The sequence below is a fragment of the Ziziphus jujuba genome, chromosome 6 (assembly GCF_031755915.1).
Source record: "Ziziphus jujuba cultivar Dongzao chromosome 6, ASM3175591v1".
In the NCBI taxonomy this organism is placed as follows: Eukaryota; Viridiplantae; Streptophyta; class Magnoliopsida; order Rosales; family Rhamnaceae; genus Ziziphus; species Ziziphus jujuba.
In genome coordinates, this window is record NC_083384.1 from 28,936,664 (window position 1) to 28,955,004 (window position 18,341).

Below are 18,341 nucleotides of genomic sequence, written 5' to 3' on the forward strand. Positions count from 1 at the left end.
ATATATATATTGCACATACTCCTATCTAAATTTCTCATAATTTCGAAAACTAAATTAAAAGATGGCGAAACTTTACCTTACCGTCGCCGTTATCTTCCTCATTTTCGCCTTCTCTAATGCTCGTACTCCGGCAGATTTGCCCGCAACTGAAGTCATCGGCGACGAGTCGTTGAACACTCAAACCCGATCGGATATCCAGACCGCCTCCAACAATCCCATCCTCTTACCAAGCGAGAGATCCGACAACGAGCCTGTAACGCTGGTGGAGTTGGAACCCGATACCATCCGGTCGAATTTTGCCGAATTCAGAACCGGCGAATCCTCACCGAAGGACTCCGAACCGACGTCCGAATCCGTTCCGTTGACGGTGATCAGTTTCCGTCCAATCAACCGCCACTTTCCGAGACGTCCGTTCCCCTTATCTTTCCGTCATGGTCACCGTTGCCGCCATGGACACTCTCAGTTCAAGCCGTGGGGTCCTCGTCCCCTTCGCCGGGAAGTATCGTACGGTAACGATATGATCATCGACGGAGAGGAGGCGAAGTCGTTCAAACCAGTGTTTCGCGACGAAGAAGAGCCGCAGATCCGGACTAGAATGATCAGGTTCAGACAAGGACCTAGGTTTCCGTTCAGGCACGATGAAGAAGATCAGATGGAGAGGCCGAACGATCACGAGCACGAGCACGATCGTGATCATCACCACCACCTCCACGTCTTCCATCGCCACCATATGGATGTGGGAAGAGGGCAGCCTAAGGAAAGAGAAGCGGAAAAGGAGCAGCATAACCCTGTCGAAAGTTTCATGAAGAGTTTCCGCAAGTTCTTGAACCGTTTCTAAATCCATATGTTATGCGTAAAACCCCCATACCCTATATTTGATGCCACCTATTAGGCAGTTCTGCGTTGTTTTTCTTTTTCTTTTCCCTTTTTTTTTTTTTTTTTGGTGTAAATAATTTTGCATCCGGGAGAGATGTAGAAGCATGTAGAATATTATATACCTGTACTTCTAGTTTGATTTATGCAAATGGTTTATCTGCCTTTATACAATAGAATGAGAATAGTATTATAAATATATCGATGCCAAATCGCTCATGGGTGCAGAATTTTCAGTACTTTTAGGGGTTGTGTTGGCTTGTGCCTAAAATATCATATGCAGACAAAAAGTGAAGAAAGTATTGGAAATATTAAGTCAAATAATCGTTCTTAAAATTATGATTTTATTTATAAATTATATAAACTGAATAAATGGGGTACAACATCATGTAACCAAAGAAAAAGGAAAAAGGTAGAAACTGCAACATTACATAAAGATGAATATTATTACATAAATTTTCAGAAGTGAGTTGAGCAAGAACCTGTATTTTGGACACTGCTCAACTCTGAACATGGCAAAGGGCTAACCTGATGAGCAGCCCCTCTAACGTCGGAGCATTTCCAAGTTGGTGTTCGCGGCCTTGTTGTGGTGCGGAGGTTGATATTGGACAGACAAATCCCAGTAAAAGGAGAGTCCCTCAGGCCTTGTATTAATCCTGCTTGCAGAACATTCACACCCCAGACATCCTTCAACGTGATACCATGAACTACTGGGAGAGCATTTCGGTTATAGTTGTCATCCGGGTGGTCTCCAACATCTCCTGAAATCTTTATTCCCTTTCGAGCATTTTCTATGTAGACATTGGAAGCAGTAATATTTTTGATAAATCCTCCCCTGCCGATGTTTGTTTTTATATGGATACCAGTTCCCATGTTGAAAAGGTTTATGTGTTCTGCAAAGACATTCTGCACTCCACCAGAGGCTTCACTTCCAACGGCAATGCCACCAAACGGGGATGACCCAGTTACCCGTCGGATGGTGATGTCAGAGCTAGGCCTATCATAAGCAATCCCATATTCATCCCATCCACTTTTTACAGCCACAAGATCATCTCCAGTGGAGATGTATGAGTCCTCTATGCAAACTTCAGAGCTTGAATCTGTAAGAAGTAAAATCAGTTAGTATTAAGCCTCTCACAAGACCCTTCAGAGGTCTTACACAAGAATTATATCAACCCAATTATCTTCGCATTTCTCGAACCATGTATGCATGATAACTTGCAAAAAATTTGCATGCAGATATATAATGATATTCCTATGTATCAAGAATGTTATTGGGTCATCCCTCGGAATGAATTATCCGAATTAAGTTGAGGTACTCATGTTGCATCTAGCATTAAAACTGGGAACATCATCTCTCATCCCCAATCAAGATAATGTGGCGTATTGAGAATGTGGATACATACCTGGATCAATTCCATCAGTGTTGGGAGAGTCAGATGGAGCCAATATAGTGACATATCGCACAACAATATTTCTGCATAACAGAAAGTAACAAATCAAAATAAGAGTCAGGCTCCAGCAGTTCTTACAAGGGATGAATCAAGCCAGAAGCATAGAACAATTAATGCTTTGCAAGGGGCTGTTCAAAGTAACCTGGAATCATTTGGTCTAGTTTGTTCTACAAGATACTACAAATTAATATTTAATTGTAACTTTCTAAAACTCACAAGTAATTGGGAAACCATAGAATCTAAGACCCATATGTTTAGGGGAGTATCAATTATAAAATATGTTTACTTGATATTATAAATATACATATCAATTTCAGGCACATAATTGGTTTAATCATGTAACATAAGTCACTCTGAAGATGTAAAAAACCCTAAAATGTTGAATAACTTTCAGGACATAAATGGCTCATAAAAGAATACAAAACAAAATTTTTTATATAAAAGATTTTTTTTTTTTTTTTTTTTTTGGTTGCTCAATAACATCTATTGTTGCAGAAAATAGGTGTACAACTTTTACCTGGAATAAACAGGATGAATGTTCCAAAAGGGAGAGTTTCGAAAGATCACATTGGATATGATAATGTTTTGCGAATTTATGAATTCAACAAGATTTGGTCTAGTAAATTGAAGAGTTCTTTGCCTCCACATGTTCCACCAAACTTCACCTTGGCCATCAATTGTTCCATTTTCACCTGCATAAGAAAAAAACAATAGATGAACACATGTCATTTACCGTGTATATATATATAGTTCAAAACTTATGTATGATAGAAATATGTCAAATTAAATATAATGCCTTGTACCTTTCCTAAATGCGACATAATACAGAAAAACAGTTTGAGTTGCAAAAGCATTTCAACTTCATGGTCAATTTTCTGCAAGTTGCAGCACCTGATGCTTAGTTTATTATTTATTGAAAGTTCTATTCATATTTATATATTTTTTTAATAGAAGAAGAGATTGTCTTGGGGATACTGAAGTTTAGGCTTTCCTAGTACACAGCAATAGCACGTAACCTATATATTAAATAACTTCTTCACATGATTTTATAGCTACATGAGGTATTCATTGGCACATGTTCTAAACCATCACATAGTGAAGATGATTACTGTTTATACTCACCGGTGATGATAACATCACGAAGTCCATCTCCATGAATAAAGCTCATATACCTCCCACCAGGGAGCTCCCTCCCTCTTCCATAAGATGGCAAGGGAGCAATTAAAGGCCAATTCAAGGTATTCTGAAGCATTAATAAGGGGGTAAGAATATAAGAAAAATAAGAAGAAAAAAGGGAAATAATATAACCAACAAGAATATGAACTTTACAATTTTAACACATCACTTTCTTCTCGACAAACCATATAACATGCTAGAGTAAATTTACTATGTCATATTTAGAAATCCCATCGCGTACAGCACGCAACACCTCTAAGCTGGCTACAATTATCATCCAACAAATACAGAAATGAAAATTGAGAAAGACATTATATCAAGGAGATGTTTCACTATAGCAGAAAACAGGGACAACTAGAGCATGATAGATGCTAAACAATATGACCATGTCAACTGGGCTGCACGTGGAGAAGAGTATGGATTGATGAAATTTGTATGATGACCTGTCCTCTAACGATATAGGAGTGGCATTCTTTTCAACCAGCAAGCATAAAACCAAAATATAGAAAGTTGGCAATGTATGACAATGATTAGAATTATAAATAATATTTTATTAATCATCTTGGCTTAAGGAATATATTGATTGCAGTGGTTTATTTAAAAATAATATTTTACTAATCTCAAATATAACTTGATAGTAGTGTACTTCACAAATACAGAAATGAAAATTGAGAAAGACATTACATCAAGAAGACGTTTCACTCTAGCAGAAAACATGGACAATTAGAGCATCATAGATGCTAAACAATATGACCATGTCGAGTGGGCTGCACGTGGAGAAGAGTACGGACTGATGAAGTAAGTTTGATGCCCTGTCCTCTAACGATATAGGAGTGGCATTCTTTTCAACCAGTAAGCATAAAACCAAAGCATAATATCAGGAAAATTGGCAATGTATGACAATAATTAGAACTATAAATAATATTTTATTAATCATCTTGGCTTAAAGACTAATATCGATTGCATTGGTTTACATAAAAAATAATATTTTACTAATCTCAAATATAAACTTGATAGTGGCGTACTTCACAGTATAATACTAATATATACACTGCTACCCATAAAAACAACCCTTCATGCCTTAGCGGGATTAGCAATATTCCAAATGTAAATATGACAATCTCAAAGATGATGACATTCCGGGCCACCTATCTAGCTGTCCAACTATCTTTATTCTTGAGATGGAAATGTGAGGCACATGCAACCATGCGACATCAAACCCACCATGTTTTTCCTCCCTTAAAGCCCGGACCCCACACCGTGTCTTATCAGGATTTTCTTAATCCTCAATTTTAGTCCTTCCATTCTTGCTTAGCCGGAAAATGCGATAATACATCTAGATTTCAACCAAACATGCAGCAAAGCAGTATTAACCGGACCCCACACATTATTATTATTATTATTATTATTATTATTAAACAATTATGCTTACAGCCTAGATCGGCATTAACAAAATACATGGCCAAGTCCCAGCATTATTGTTTTTATTTTATCACCTTTTGTAACAATACCAGTCCCTATTTCATTTTCCGGTCACATTTGATTCATGGTAAAGTTTTGAGTGATTTAAAACTTCGAAAAATCAAACACTAAGAAACTGCAATTTCTCAGAGAACGTTTAAATTCCCACTAAAATTTCACGAGAACCAAAGGGGTGAGCATTAAACAAAGTCACACATATTTTAACGTTGAAGCATAATTGAGAGAATATGAGATTAAAGAAGTACCTGAGTAGCTTTGATAACAGCACCTCTGGCCAAGTAAAGCGTCATGTAGCTTGTGAGATTGAAGCTCTCCGTTAAGTATACCCCAGGTGGTATATAAAGAAGAGTGCCTCCTCTCCTCCTCAAATGCTCAATCCGATATATTGCCTCCCGAAACGCCTTGGTGTTCACCGTTTTCCCATCGCCGACTCCCCCAAAGTCCGTAATCGAAATCTTATCGTTTCGGTACCTCATCGGTACTATCCCCGAGCAAGTTATCAGTTCCGCAAGTGAGAAACAGTTCAAGAACGGCGCGATGGCCAAGTAACAGAGGAAAACCGAGATCAAAAACCGATTCATTTTCGTAAATTCAGCGTCCTTGAGGAGCTAATTTTTTTTTTTTTTTTTTTTTTGGATAAAATGTTAATTTAAAGAAAATCAGCAGAGAGTGTGCCAAAGAGAAAGATTACAAAAATCGCTTTCTAATGGAGGATGGTTGGAAGAAAATGCTAGAAAATTGTGAAAGAGATTTCTTAACGAAGCAGAAAATGTGTCCAAAATGGAAAAATTGTCGGTGATTTTGGGAATGGATACAAAGACAAAGATACAAAAACCATTTAAGAGCTCTGAATTGAGAAGAATTATTTTTATAATAGATCTGGAAAATGCTCCAGTTAGAAAGATCCAAGCCAAATACTAACAACGATGAACCTGCATTAATTTAATTAGAAACGAAATGAGAAATTTCATTCTTAAATAAAATAAATATTAACCAAAAAGCATTAAAAATTTTGATCAGACGGGAAAGAGCGACCTGTGAATTGAAGCTCCAATGGAGAAGCATCGTACGGCTAAAAACAAGCTTGAAGAAGCCGAAGCCAAAGAGAATCGAAGTCGTAAAGCAGAGCTGAAGAGCTTTTTTTTTTTTTTTTTTTTTCTGTCTGGAAGTGAGTGTCTTTAGCAACAGAAAGCAAAAAGAAAAGAGAGAGAGAGAGAAAGAGAAAGTACTGGCATAAGTTTCAGAGAAACACCGACTTTATTATACCTGTACATGTTAATAAAAAGTATTCATGATTGTGTCTGTAAATTATATCTAAATAAATTAATAATGTTAAGTTTATTAAAATATTTAAAATTTATTGATTAAATTGATTTATTTTTTTTAATTTATTTTTTATTTAAAAATTTATTTATTTATATTTAAATTATATTAGTGTATCAATCAATAATATTTTATCTAATCTATATTATTTAATAAATCTATTAATATTTGTTGTATTATTGATAAATTATCCATCGATTGATTAACAAGATATATATATATATATATAGTTATTTATAAGATAAAAAATTAAAAATAAGAACAAAAATCATTCAATTTGATATTGAAAACAAAAATCATTCAATTGGTATTGACAGCCAATCTTTGTCCTTTTGAGGGAGCGGACCGTTGGAAGCGTTTAATGAATGCCCTTTTTTTTTTTTTTTTTTCGCAATTTTGGTTTTCCAATAAGTCCAGGCCCATTTTAGCTTCCATAAGCCCATACGTTTCACACTTCCAAGATGTGAGCCATCCACTTTTTCCAATAATTCCCGCCAAAAGCCCAACTTGCCCTCACTGTCGATCTCTCTTCCCGCCATTTTGAAGCTACACTCTCATCTCTCTTTCTCTCTCTCTCTCTCTCTCTCTCTCTCGTTCTTCTCTGTCTTCGGTGGTTTCTGCTTCTACGGGTTCAATCAAAAACGAAAAAAGGAACAAAAGCGTAAGAACCTTTTTTTTTTTTTTTAATAATTATTTTAATTTTTTAAAATTATTTTATTTTTTTCCTCGAAATATTTTTATGCATTTTCTCATTTGACGGGCTAGGGTTTTAGTACATGGACGCTTTCGTTTCTGCATTTATTTGGTTTCAAAATTCGAAATGGAAATGATCTGGGTTGTATATTCCTGTTCAAGTCTTATCTAAATTTTTTCGTAAAAATTTTATTTTTAAATTTTGAAAATCTGAGACAGTGACGACGGGTCGTTGATTCGAGAGTAGAGGAATTGTGGTGAAACAAAATGAAGAAAGAGGAAAATGGGAACGGCAGGGATGAAATGGTAATAGATGGATCTGAGGAGAGAGAAGGGAATGCAGTTCCTGAGGGACTCAATGTTAATTATCTGAAACTTTATTATGGTAAGCCATTTGGTTTCTGTTTTTGGCCTCTATTTTCTGGTTCATCTGCCCCTTGTGAGTGTGTTAATTTGTGAAATGGAGTTGATTTTTACCAAAATACTGCATGCTTTTTCAGTGCCCTTTTTTTTTTTTCTTTTATCTTTTTTAAATAATTTGGAGGGCATTAGATAAGTTCACACCCCCCCCCCCCCCCCCCCTCCTTCCAAAGTAAAAGTTTTTTTTTTTTTTTTTTTTTTTTCGACAGGAAAGCTATTTCCTCATGCTGATATTCATAAATGGATGTCCTATGGAAATGGTGAGCTCATATCTTAATCAACCTGGTCTCCAAACTCATCTGAAATATTGGGTTTTCGGTCATATGAGCTGGGCTTATTTGGGTGGGCTGTTTTTCTCTTTTTTATGGGTACTCTTTTTTAATGTATTTCTTTTTGATGGAATTATGTGAATTGGGTTGTTGATGTGTAGATGGGAAGCATCCTGGGTGCGACCAGTCGTACTTCGGTCGAAGAGAGTTTTCCTTCACTTTAGATAATGATATATACTTGAGATTCCAGTCATTCAACAGTGCATCTGAACTTGAGAACTCTATCAAAGAAAAATGTCCATTTAAAATAGATATTGGACCTGTTTACAGTGTTGATGTAAGAATGAATTTTATTTTTCCAAATGAATTTTATTTTTCCTTTTACCCTTTCTGTTGATCCTGAGTTTCCTATTTTTTACAATTATAGTTTGGTCCTTCGACTTGAATTTTTATATGTTGATGATATTTTTTTAGTACTCCAATAACCCAAGAAGTGACTTTGTAATTAATCATGAGCATGCTTTTTTTGCTCATAATGTATTAAATTTTAGTAATATGGATGGCTCCTTCTAGATTCTATTTCTTGTCTGTCCTTGCCTTTATTTACTTTTCAAGCCTAATTTTTTCTCCAATATTTCATATGCTTCAGCCTTCAAAGAGACATGCATATGCACAAACTGGTGATAATGTTTTCACTCCAGTAGAGAGGGAGCTAATTTTTGATATAGTAAGCTAGTCAACTTCTGAAGCTAGTAAAATCCCATTGTACCTTTTGTCTTAGTAGTTATAATTGTATGGCTTGTATGAGCTCATATTTCCTTCCCCCTCAGGATATGACAGATTATGATGATGTTAGATACTGCTGTGCTGGGGCTGATGTTTGCTTGGACTGCTGGCCTCTAATGACGATTGCCATAAAAGTTATTGATACTGCCCTCAGAGGTGGGATATTAATAATTGCTTCATCGTGTTTATGTTATTGAAGTCATTAGTTTACACTGTTTGACTCTTCTACAGATGACTTTGGTTTCAATCACATTCTCTGGGTATATAGTGGGCGACGCGGTGTTCATTGCTGGGTCTGTGATGGAAAAGCAAGAAGGTAGTGCAGTATATATAAGACAACTGCAATATTATTTCTATTGGTTGCTTGCCTTTACGGCACTACTGGTCTATAACATGGTGTCATCTCTCCTGCAGGCTGACTAATGAACAGAGGGCAGCTATTGCTGACTACTTTCATGTCTATAAGGTGATATGGAGTGTTTAAGATACATATGGATTTTAACAACTCTTGTTTTGTAAATTTAAGCAGAAGTCGCTAATCTGTACTCTTTTCAGGGAAATGAGAATAGTCAAAAAAAGGTTTCTTTAACTGGTGCCGCCCTCCATCCATTCCTTGCGTAAGTATTAGCATATATAATTAATTTTCTGATGCTGAACTCTTAGTTTGCTCTGCTAATTTGTACCTTATCCCTGCAGGAGATCATATACTGAAGTTCTTAGGAACTTTTTTGAGACAAAATTGCTTTCAAGTCAAAATTTATTTTCGACAGAGGAGAGATATGAAAAGATTTTAGACATGATTCCTGATGAATGTGTGTATTAAGTTTCTTTTCTTGTACATAAAAGGGCTCTTTTCTTTCTTTCTTTCTTTCAATGGCAATTACTAAAGCTAATACTTATTTTTTGCAGCTCTTACTTCTGAGCTTCGTGGAAAATGGCAGGATAATAAGCGATCTACCTCTTCAAAGAAAGACATTGATTCTATTCGATGGGAGCAGCTGAAAACTATGCTACAATCAGGAAAACAGAAGGTATGAAAGAAGTTACACAAAGGTATCATAAGCATATAGCCCTTATTTTTCAGGGTCTAAAGTAATTTGTACAAGTGCACTTCTCTACTGAAAAAATAATCATATGTACGTTGAAGTATTTACCCTCTAGTCTTTGTTTTTTTATCAACCCAGTTATGCATTTTGGTACCATTATGTTACCCAACATGTTTATATGTGTGTTTGCGTGCTTGTTTGTCAGATGTTTATGAGTTCATGCATCAGACGTATGTGTATTCTGGGAGCAAGGTTGTGGTCACAAAGTTGCTGTTGATAATTATCGTTGCACGTAAACTAATTTCTTTAATTCCAATTTTTGTTTCAGGTGCAAGGGCTACGAAGGTGTGTTGAAGAGATTGTCTTCTCTTTTACCTATCCTAGGCTTGATATGGAGGTTTGTGGTGGTCTCATCCTTCTATCAACATGTTTTTAACAACTTTTAACAATAGTATTTGTACTTTCCAGGTTCAATTTTACCAGTGTAGATAATGGATAATATAATCTTTTAAGTACAAACTATTAAATTTAATAGGTAGTATCCATTCTTCTGACAGGAATGTATCTGTTATCATCTTAGGTTTCGAAACACATGAACCATCTGCTAAAGGCACCTTTCTGTGTTCATCCAAAAACAGGTTAGTGCCTGTACTATTTATTAGAATGTAATTCCAACAGGAACTCGCACTATATGCTGCTTTAAATTCATGCGGGTTACAATTTGTTTGAGACATAAACATCACTTTTCAAACATAGAGATGCATTTTATCTGTTGACAAATATTAGTGGTGAGAGTTATATGCTTACCTTATCACCTAAGAATATTTCAAGGATTTTATGCTTGATTGGTGTTTGGATGTTCATAGTGTTACTTTAGTTATTCTATCTTTGTTCCAGGTCGCATTTGTGTTCCAATTGATCCAAATGAGTGTGAGGAATTCAATCCTACTACAGTACCAACCCTTGCAACGGTAAAATATTTACTATACTGATAATTTTATTCTTCAACAGCAAACTTTTTATTTAGCGTGAGATTCTTGCTCCATTCCAAGACAATCTTCTTTTCAACCTTAAAACATATTTTTCCTTAATCTTTGCAGCTTTTAGAAGAGCTTAACATGGGAGGGGTGAGACAAGAAGTTAATGACGGTATGTTAAATATTAGATATATTACAATTTACTTTTCATTCAGGATTGGTCCACTAATTGAGGGTGGACACCGGTTAAAGAAAAGTAAAGAAAAGCAGGAAATTATATTCTAAAATTAGGTGTGTAAAGAGATGGTTCTATGCGTACCACTTAGATATTCCTGCCCACTTTCCTGCACATGCACCTGCTTGCATGCTATTCAAAATGTTTTTCTTACAGTGACGGTGGTATATTTTTGCTTGATTACAGAGCTGGATAGAACATCCCTTGGAGAGTCAATCAGGTTTTTCAGATCATCATTTTTGCAGCCTCTCTTAAAGTCTTGCAAGGTGTGCTATGATGCCATCTTTATTTGATTCTAATTTGTACATCTAGTTAGGAAATTAACATGACCCAGAATCATTTTGTAACACTAGTAATTGGCTACAATTTTCTAGAAACGCAAGAATCCAACTTTGTATTCCATGAATGTTTGCAGGAGGAAATAGAAAGTTCCTACAACACAAAGCTTCAGCGCTCAAAGAATTCCCTGACCTGGTAGTACTATACTAATCATTTCATTACGCTGAATTTGGTATCAAAATACTATTGGTGCAAAAATTAATGTCTTCTAGAATCAGTTCAACCCAGAAACTTGTCCACAGAATGTAATTGCATCTATGTTCGGTCAGTTACAGACTCTGTATCATGTTTTGTGTCAAAAGTTTAATTCTGCTGCATCTATATTTGTTTTAAACCATTGAAGTTATAATCTGAAAATCAATAACCCAATTCCTTGACGTAGTCATTGCATGCTTGTTAAAAGGGACATGTTTGACTATTCAAGCAATCTGTCCGATTGAGGAGTAAAGGTTATTTTGTTATAAAATTTGGCTTATGGTCAAGCTTAGCCTACTTTAGACAAATGAAAAAACAGAGTGAATGTTTTCATTGGATTAAGGAAAAAGGATCAAATTAAAATTTTAATTTCAGATTTGATTCTTCACTCGGGGTGGACCTAATTTCAGAATTCAGTACTTGGTCCCTTGTCAAGCTTTTTCACGCTTTTTTGTCATATTTTTAAGTCTGAATAGTAAGATAGTACAAAAAGGATAATATAATACTGCACGGAAAATGCTTGTATTGTGTTGTCGTTCTCTATTTAAGATGAGTAACTAATCCCAAAAAGGTATATCACTTTCACTTGGTCTCTTGTGTTGTTCAAGGACCACAGCCTCTTTTCTTAAACGATAAGCCTCTCTGTGCCTTGCCTAACGCCATGTATGACATAGCATTTTTCATATACATCCTGCATAACAAAAACAATATTTAATTCGGAATACTTTTTCTATAACAAATCTAGCTCCTGGTCTTTCTCATAAAATTCAATAACAATTACTGGAAAGATAAAAATAAAATAAAATAAACAATAATCATAAATTATCTCAAAGATACTTGAAATAAACTTTTCATATAAATAGCAAATAGCCATACAGTAGAATCTCTAATTGCCTTCATAAAAAAACAAAAAGGCACATAACATGGCGACATATGATCGAAACCCCTACTTTTAGAAACAAAAAGGCGCATAACATCACCCCAAAAAAAAAAAAAAAAGGCTAAACTAAACTAAAAACAGAAAAATAAAAATAAAAAACACAATTTTGCTACTCTCAATTCGTATTCAACGAAGAAGAAGGTGGGTTGTGGGTTTTGTTCTTCTAGTTAGCAAGAACTTCCCAGATCAATTCTGGATCGTAGGATGGCATCCTCGCAAGAGAACAGCCTTCCAATTCAAAATCCTCTGCTACTGCCATGGTAGGACACTCTGTTGAAACAGAGGGGGTTGAATTCCTAGAATTCCAAAACCCATCCTCCGAAGCCTCCGGCGACAAGAATTCCGACCCCAAAGTGTCACCAAAAACCAATGGAGACAACGATATAGACGACGAAGACGAAGTGGTTGTCGTCGTAGTCGTTGTGGTCGTGGTGGTTGAAGAATCAACTTTCGTAGCTGCCAGGCCTTCCCTGCCATTGCTATCACCTCCTGAACCTGAACCTGAACCATTCTTTTTGGCAATCTTTTTGGCTTTTTCCCTCTTCACCTTCTGACAGATTGCCTGAATCTTAGCATCCACTGCGATTTTCAGAGCATTCAATCTGCTGCAATCTCCGAAACCCAACTTGCTTGGATCCTTAAGATTTGGAAAATTCAAACGGGCATATTCACCTCGGAGCTTGTAAGCCGCTCTATCGTACGCATATGCGGCAGCTTCGGCTGTGTCGTAGGTTCCCAACCAGACTCTCATTCTGTTCTGAGGAAGTCTGATCTCGGCCACCCATTTTCCCCAATGCCTCTGTCTCACTCCCCTGTAAAGCTTCTTCTTCAATGGAGCTATGAAAGTGGCTGTTGTGCAAGCTGGTTGGTGAAGTGGGTTTGTTTGGAAATAGCGGTTAAACGCACCGTTTGGTCTGTTTTCATTGCAGAACTTCTGGAGAAGATCTATCTGATGGAGATAAACAGAGGAACCCAAAGGTTCAGAAACAGGATTGGTTGTGGAACATGAAGGTGGACAATGAGAGAAAATGGAGTCCAAGGTGTTTGTTCCACTTGTTAGTATGAGATTTGACAACGAAGATCGGATATCAAAGCTGTCGGTGAATGCGAAATGAACGTTGTTTTCTTTCATTCTTTCCATGATTTTGGAAATTTTCGTTCCCTTTTTCCTGGAAAATCGAAAAGAGTGCTCGGAAACAGAGAAAAAAAAAATTCAAGGAAACAGGACACTAAAAGCCAGTCCTATTCCTTGCAGGAAAAAGAAGGATAAAAACAGAAAATTTGTAACTCTGTATCTCAAATTGAAACGAAAAATGAAAAACTTGAAATGGGTGAACAGAAAAATAACTAACTTTTTAGAGATTGGAAACGAGGATGAAGGAAAACAAGCAAGAATTCTTACTTTTCAAACAAAGTGACCCGTTAAATATGGTCAATATAGAACCGACGAGCTACTGAATCTGAAAATACAGATTTTTTGGGTTGAAGAAATTAGGCAGAGTGAAAAATTAGAATTTGAGAAGCAGGGTGACCATGGCAGGAGAAAGGAGAATCATTGGAAAGGTTTTGGTTCTGAGAGAAAGAAGAGAAAGATTGAGATTTTTTTTTTTTTTTTTTTTTTTTTTTTTTTGAGTTACTATCCTTGATGCTAAGGTTGGTCTCCAACTATGCGTATTTATAGCTGCAGTGTATTGCGTTTCCTATGGAAACTTTTTAACCTCCATCTGTTCATGGCACCAAAATTCTAAATGGTTTGACATTGGGTCTTACCTAGAAAAAGAACAAAAAATCTTCCAGGGATATGTGTATTGACTTTTTTGTCCCTTCCATAGTTATGAACATTTTGGATGGACCCAAAAAAAGAAAAAAAAAACAAAAATTAAAAATTGAGATGGAACCATTAAAATCTCAATGTTTTTATTTAATTAATAGCCATCAAGAGTGGATTTCTCATTAACCATGATTTCTCATTCACCCTGTCTTAATGATTGGATTGACTCTCTCCCTCCTTCCTTTTCTACTATTGGACTTTAAAATTAAACATTTAAATTTCTTATGCAATTCCAAAGTTAATGTTTTTCTAATCCAAATTTCAAATATACTTTCTATTAAATATGAAAACTTTGTTTAATGAAACTTGATCGTAGACAATTTCTAATACCTCCCTTGTTATTACTAATTGAAAACTCACCCTATGTTTGAAACTTATTATTTTTATTATTATTATTATTATTTATTTATTTATTTTCATTGGTTGTGGAGAATTCAAATTCAAATTCTTTATATAAAATAAGACTTTTTTTATTTTTAAAATTTAAAATTCACTAGGAGAGAATATCGGTTTCAATTTAATGGATTTATAGTCAATATTTAAAACGGTTCTGATTTTTCAATTCGCCAATTCAATTCAATCTAAATGTAAAGAAAATTTTGAACCAATTCAACTAAACCTTAGTCGGTTTGAATTGGTTACTTCTATCAGATTGGAGTGGATCCAATTTTGTCAAATCTAGTTCAATTTTGATTGCTTAAATTTTAATTAATTTTATGCAGACACTTGATTAGCCATAATCATTAGTTCTCATATATATAAAATATTAAAAAAAACTATTAATTAAATAACATATCAATAATATCATGTATAAAAAGATTATATGGCTTTTTAAGTCGATGCAATCAATAACAATCAATAACAAACGCACACTACAACATCAAAAATGAGTTATTTTGTTTCATAAAACATAAACTAACAATGGAAAAAGGTTTGAAATAGGCTAAATATGCACAACCAACAATTACATCCAAGTTTTTCCATGACAATAATTAGAACTCCAAAAAAAAATTTGCACACCTAATAAATATTTAACATATTGTATAATTATTAAATTGAATTTATTTGGATTAGTTATTTATAACACCAGAATCAAGAGTTAATTCAATTAAAATTTTTAAATTCTCAAATCCAATTTAACCTAATCTAATTGGATTGATCTAAGAAAATTGAATTGTATTGCTCACATGGGCGGATTTACATGGTGACCTGGAGGGCAAAGACCCCCCTCAAAAAAAAAAAAAATTAATATGTATGTATTATTATATTTAACTTTAGAAAAAAAAAATGTTTGAGACAACAAAGAGTGGCCCCTCTCAAAATACAAAATAAATAAATGTGCCCTTCTTAATTTTGCTCTTTCCAAATTACGAATTAGATTATTTTTACTTATAAAACATTTTCCTTTTAAAAGTGTAATTTATTCCTTTAAAAGTTAGCTTTATATGAAAAACATGTAAAATTATTTTCTGCAATTTCTCAAACTAATTTTTTTTTTTACTTTTAAAAAAAACTAAAGTTTAATTAGGTTATAATTATGTCTCAAAAGTTTTCCAACTTAAATTTCTCTTCCTAATCAAGTTATAATGGTATGTATCTATTTTGGTATAATATATTACTATCTAATCATTTATTTTAATTCTTCTGTTTCTAGTTTGGCTTCAAATTGTACCAAATAATCATATTTTAAAGTTTTGAAATTTTTAAAAAAATCGTTTTTGATGAAATTTTTAGCATATTATTATTAATTTATTTTTTTGAAATAAAAAATTTTATATAATTAATTTAATATAATTATATAACATATTATTAAAAAAAAACTTTTTAACATATTATTATTACTCTTATTAATTTTTCTTATTGAAAAAGTAATAATAATTATAAAAGTTGAAGAAAGAGGTTAAGGATGAAGGGTAATAAAGTAAATGCAGGTAGCATGTTCTAGAAAGAAGAAGAGAAAAAGGGTAATAGAGAGAAACAGAGTCAAAACAGTGAACGTGAAATTTGTAAGACAGGAAAGTGGTCTCACACCGTGTGGTCCCATCTCTCCCCGGCGACGTCTGTGAAGGTCGCAGCAGGCTCTAAAAGCTACTTTTTCGATTTATTGCAGACAGTCAGCTTCCCTATTAAAGTCCACACTTTCAATTATTTCTTAACCCTACGTGTCTCCTTCTCAACACATCTCCTTTCTTCTTATTAAACCCTCTTTTTTTTTTTTTTTTCTTTTTTTCTTTTACAAATTTTATTTAAACAGCTCTATCTTATATTTAAATTATCTGCGTTCGAAAAACCATTATCAAAATTATTTTTAATTCGACGGAGTAGATATTTTTATTTATGTTTATCAAAACACGAGTTTAAATAATTTATAAATTAGATAAATTATTAAAAAAATTTATTTTTAATTATATATATATATATATCAAAACAATCAATCTATCAATTTTTATCCATAAATTTTAATAAAAAAATTAAAAATTAATATTTTATAATTAAATAATATTATAAATATACCATTATAATTTTTAAACTGTAAAATTTGATAGATAAAAAAGTTAGTAATAATTTTTTTGAAATGTAATATTGAAATATAATTAGAACAAAGTTAAAAGGATCTAAAATAAATAGTTCTTTTTTTATTATTTTTCCTTTCTCTTTATTTATGAATTATTAATGAAGAACTCATATATATTTATCATTCTACCAACAACCTCCAGTTCTTTTGCCAACTTTTAATACTTTCGGGACCAGTTTATTATTATCCAACATAGACAGGAAAAAAATAATAATAATCTTTAATTTGATTCGTATACCTTCTTGGATTGACTGCCTACATAAAATTTTATTTTATTATTATTATTTGTTTTTTGCTATTTTACAATGTCATCTGTGATATTTGTTTTTATGTGTTTTGATTGTACTTATGTACTTACAATTTGATTATCATCCAATTAGGCATGAAGCATGTGTGTCATGCATATGTCAATTTATCATATCTTATTCCAACAAACAAACTTAGAAAATATAGTTCAAATGTTCTTGTGAATTGTAATATTATTGATTGACCCTTGTATTCTTACTTGTCAATGTCGTATCAACGAAAACATTCACTTATATTATATTTGAAACAGTTTTATTACAGAAATGATTAAATTCATTCATAAGGTGAGAATTTAAAATTGAATATTATTTGGGAAGGTTCAATTTTATTCTAGAGCAGATAATTTTTTTACGAAAATATGCTTACATTGTAAATATATATACTTCAATGCAAAAACTGATCATTTTAAAATGATTGTTCGATATTAAATTCTTATAAAGTAAATCTGATTATCCACAGCAAAATCAATATTTGAAATTTTAAAATTAATTACTAAAAAACAAAAAAGTATTAAGAAATTGAATTGGTAGTACTCAAAGCACAACCTTACAATACGTCTGGCATGTTGTGCTTTGTACTTGCAACGTGAGAGTCTAAGAGAGATCATAACACAAGTGATTGTTGTTATCTAAAGTATCCGACAATATAGAAGCAAAGAAGGAGGACAATGCAGCTCTCTCTCTCTCTATATATATGTATATGGCTGAAAAAGTACTTAATTAAACAGATTAGAAAGCTGGATGACTCAATCATATATGGCATTAAGGACAAGTACCATATTTGGTTCCCATCCTTTCAAAAGATTAGGCGGACCTATAAGCAAAGCCTAATGCGTTTTCCACGTGTATCCTTCCTTATTCTCAATGACTTGCATTTTTTTTTTTTTTTCCTTCTTTTTTACAGTCTCATATGTATTCCTATGCAAAAACCCAAGTGCTAATTAATTATGGGCATAGATCAGATTTCACAAAGTTGTAGAGACAATCACATGATAAGTAGTTACAAAGAGTAGTCCAAAAGGCTCAAATATCGAAGCACTTGCATATGCAAGGTCGTGTATGGTTGTCCTCGACTCAAAAGCTGCTATAACAGATAAGCAACTTCAATAAGCAAAAACCCTAGAGTCCATATATCCTTATTTCAATTTGCTTCTTTTGCTTGTTTTGGTTGCTTACTGTTTGCTTTGCATAAATCCATATCTCAATCACTACTGGACTGGCAGGCGTGTATCTCATGCACCATTTTGAGAAAATCAAAATCAATAGTATTAGGTAGAATGTTTCACAAATTTGAACAGGCAAACTTTTTTGAATCATATAAGCATTGAGATGTAATATAAATATACATAAAGATGGTAGAAAAATTAATCCAATATTAATTTGTCACTCTTCAAGTTGATTGTCACGGCAAGCAAACAGTTA

General features: G+C 33.6%; 4 protein-coding genes across 5 annotated transcripts; 2 read left to right on the forward strand and 2 right to left on the reverse strand.

Moving 5' to 3' along the window:
- The first annotated feature begins 21 nt into the window (after nucleotides 1–21).
- LOC112493417 (uncharacterized) lies at nucleotides 22–1,072 on the forward strand. Its single transcript, XM_025079212.3, has one exon. It carries the CDS (start codon nucleotides 62–64, stop codon nucleotides 836–838), a length of 777 nt encoding a protein of 258 aa, XP_024934980.1. The 5' UTR covers nucleotides 22–61; the 3' UTR covers nucleotides 839–1,072.
- LOC107429995 (probable polygalacturonase) lies at nucleotides 904–6,226 on the reverse strand. The gene is made up of 6 exons (XM_016040777.4): nucleotides 6,021–6,226; nucleotides 5,231–5,917; nucleotides 3,450–3,570; nucleotides 2,845–3,019; nucleotides 2,280–2,350; nucleotides 904–1,973 (listed from the first exon to the last, which is right to left on the reverse strand). The coding sequence occupies exons 2-6, from the start codon at nucleotides 5,564–5,566 to the stop codon at nucleotides 1,333–1,335; spliced, it is 1,344 nt and encodes a 447-aa protein (XP_015896263.3). The 5' UTR covers nucleotides 5,567–5,917; nucleotides 6,021–6,226; the 3' UTR covers nucleotides 904–1,332.
- A 581-nt stretch (nucleotides 6,227–6,807) lies between these two features.
- On the forward strand, nucleotides 6,808–11,392 carry LOC107430144 (uncharacterized). 2 transcript variants are annotated; one of them, XM_048464448.2, is made up of 17 exons: nucleotides 6,808–6,969; nucleotides 7,221–7,386; nucleotides 7,631–7,681; nucleotides 7,852–8,027; nucleotides 8,340–8,417; nucleotides 8,521–8,632; nucleotides 8,708–8,792; nucleotides 8,891–8,942; nucleotides 9,032–9,093; nucleotides 9,173–9,288; nucleotides 9,386–9,507; nucleotides 9,851–9,919; nucleotides 10,103–10,160; nucleotides 10,420–10,493; nucleotides 10,623–10,671; nucleotides 10,921–11,000; nucleotides 11,150–11,392. In XM_048464448.2, exons 2-17 carry the CDS (start codon nucleotides 7,269–7,271, stop codon nucleotides 11,210–11,212), a joined length of 1,365 nt encoding a protein of 454 aa, XP_048320405.2. In that variant the 5' UTR covers nucleotides 6,808–6,969; nucleotides 7,221–7,268; the 3' UTR covers nucleotides 11,213–11,392. The 2 variants fall into 2 exon arrangements, with proteins under 2 accessions (XP_048320405.2, XP_048320406.2); XM_048464449.2 differs by lacking the exons at nucleotides 6,808–6,969; nucleotides 7,221–7,386 and having other exon boundaries at nucleotides 7,636–7,763.
- Nucleotides 11,393–12,102: 710 nt separating this feature from the next.
- LOC107430137 (ethylene-responsive transcription factor ERF061) lies at nucleotides 12,103–13,848 on the reverse strand. Its single transcript, XM_016040935.4, has one exon. The coding sequence runs from the start codon at nucleotides 13,347–13,349 to the stop codon at nucleotides 12,372–12,374; it is 978 nt and encodes a 325-aa protein (XP_015896421.3). The 5' UTR covers nucleotides 13,350–13,848; the 3' UTR covers nucleotides 12,103–12,371.
- Nucleotides 13,849–18,341: the final 4,493 nt, after the last annotated feature.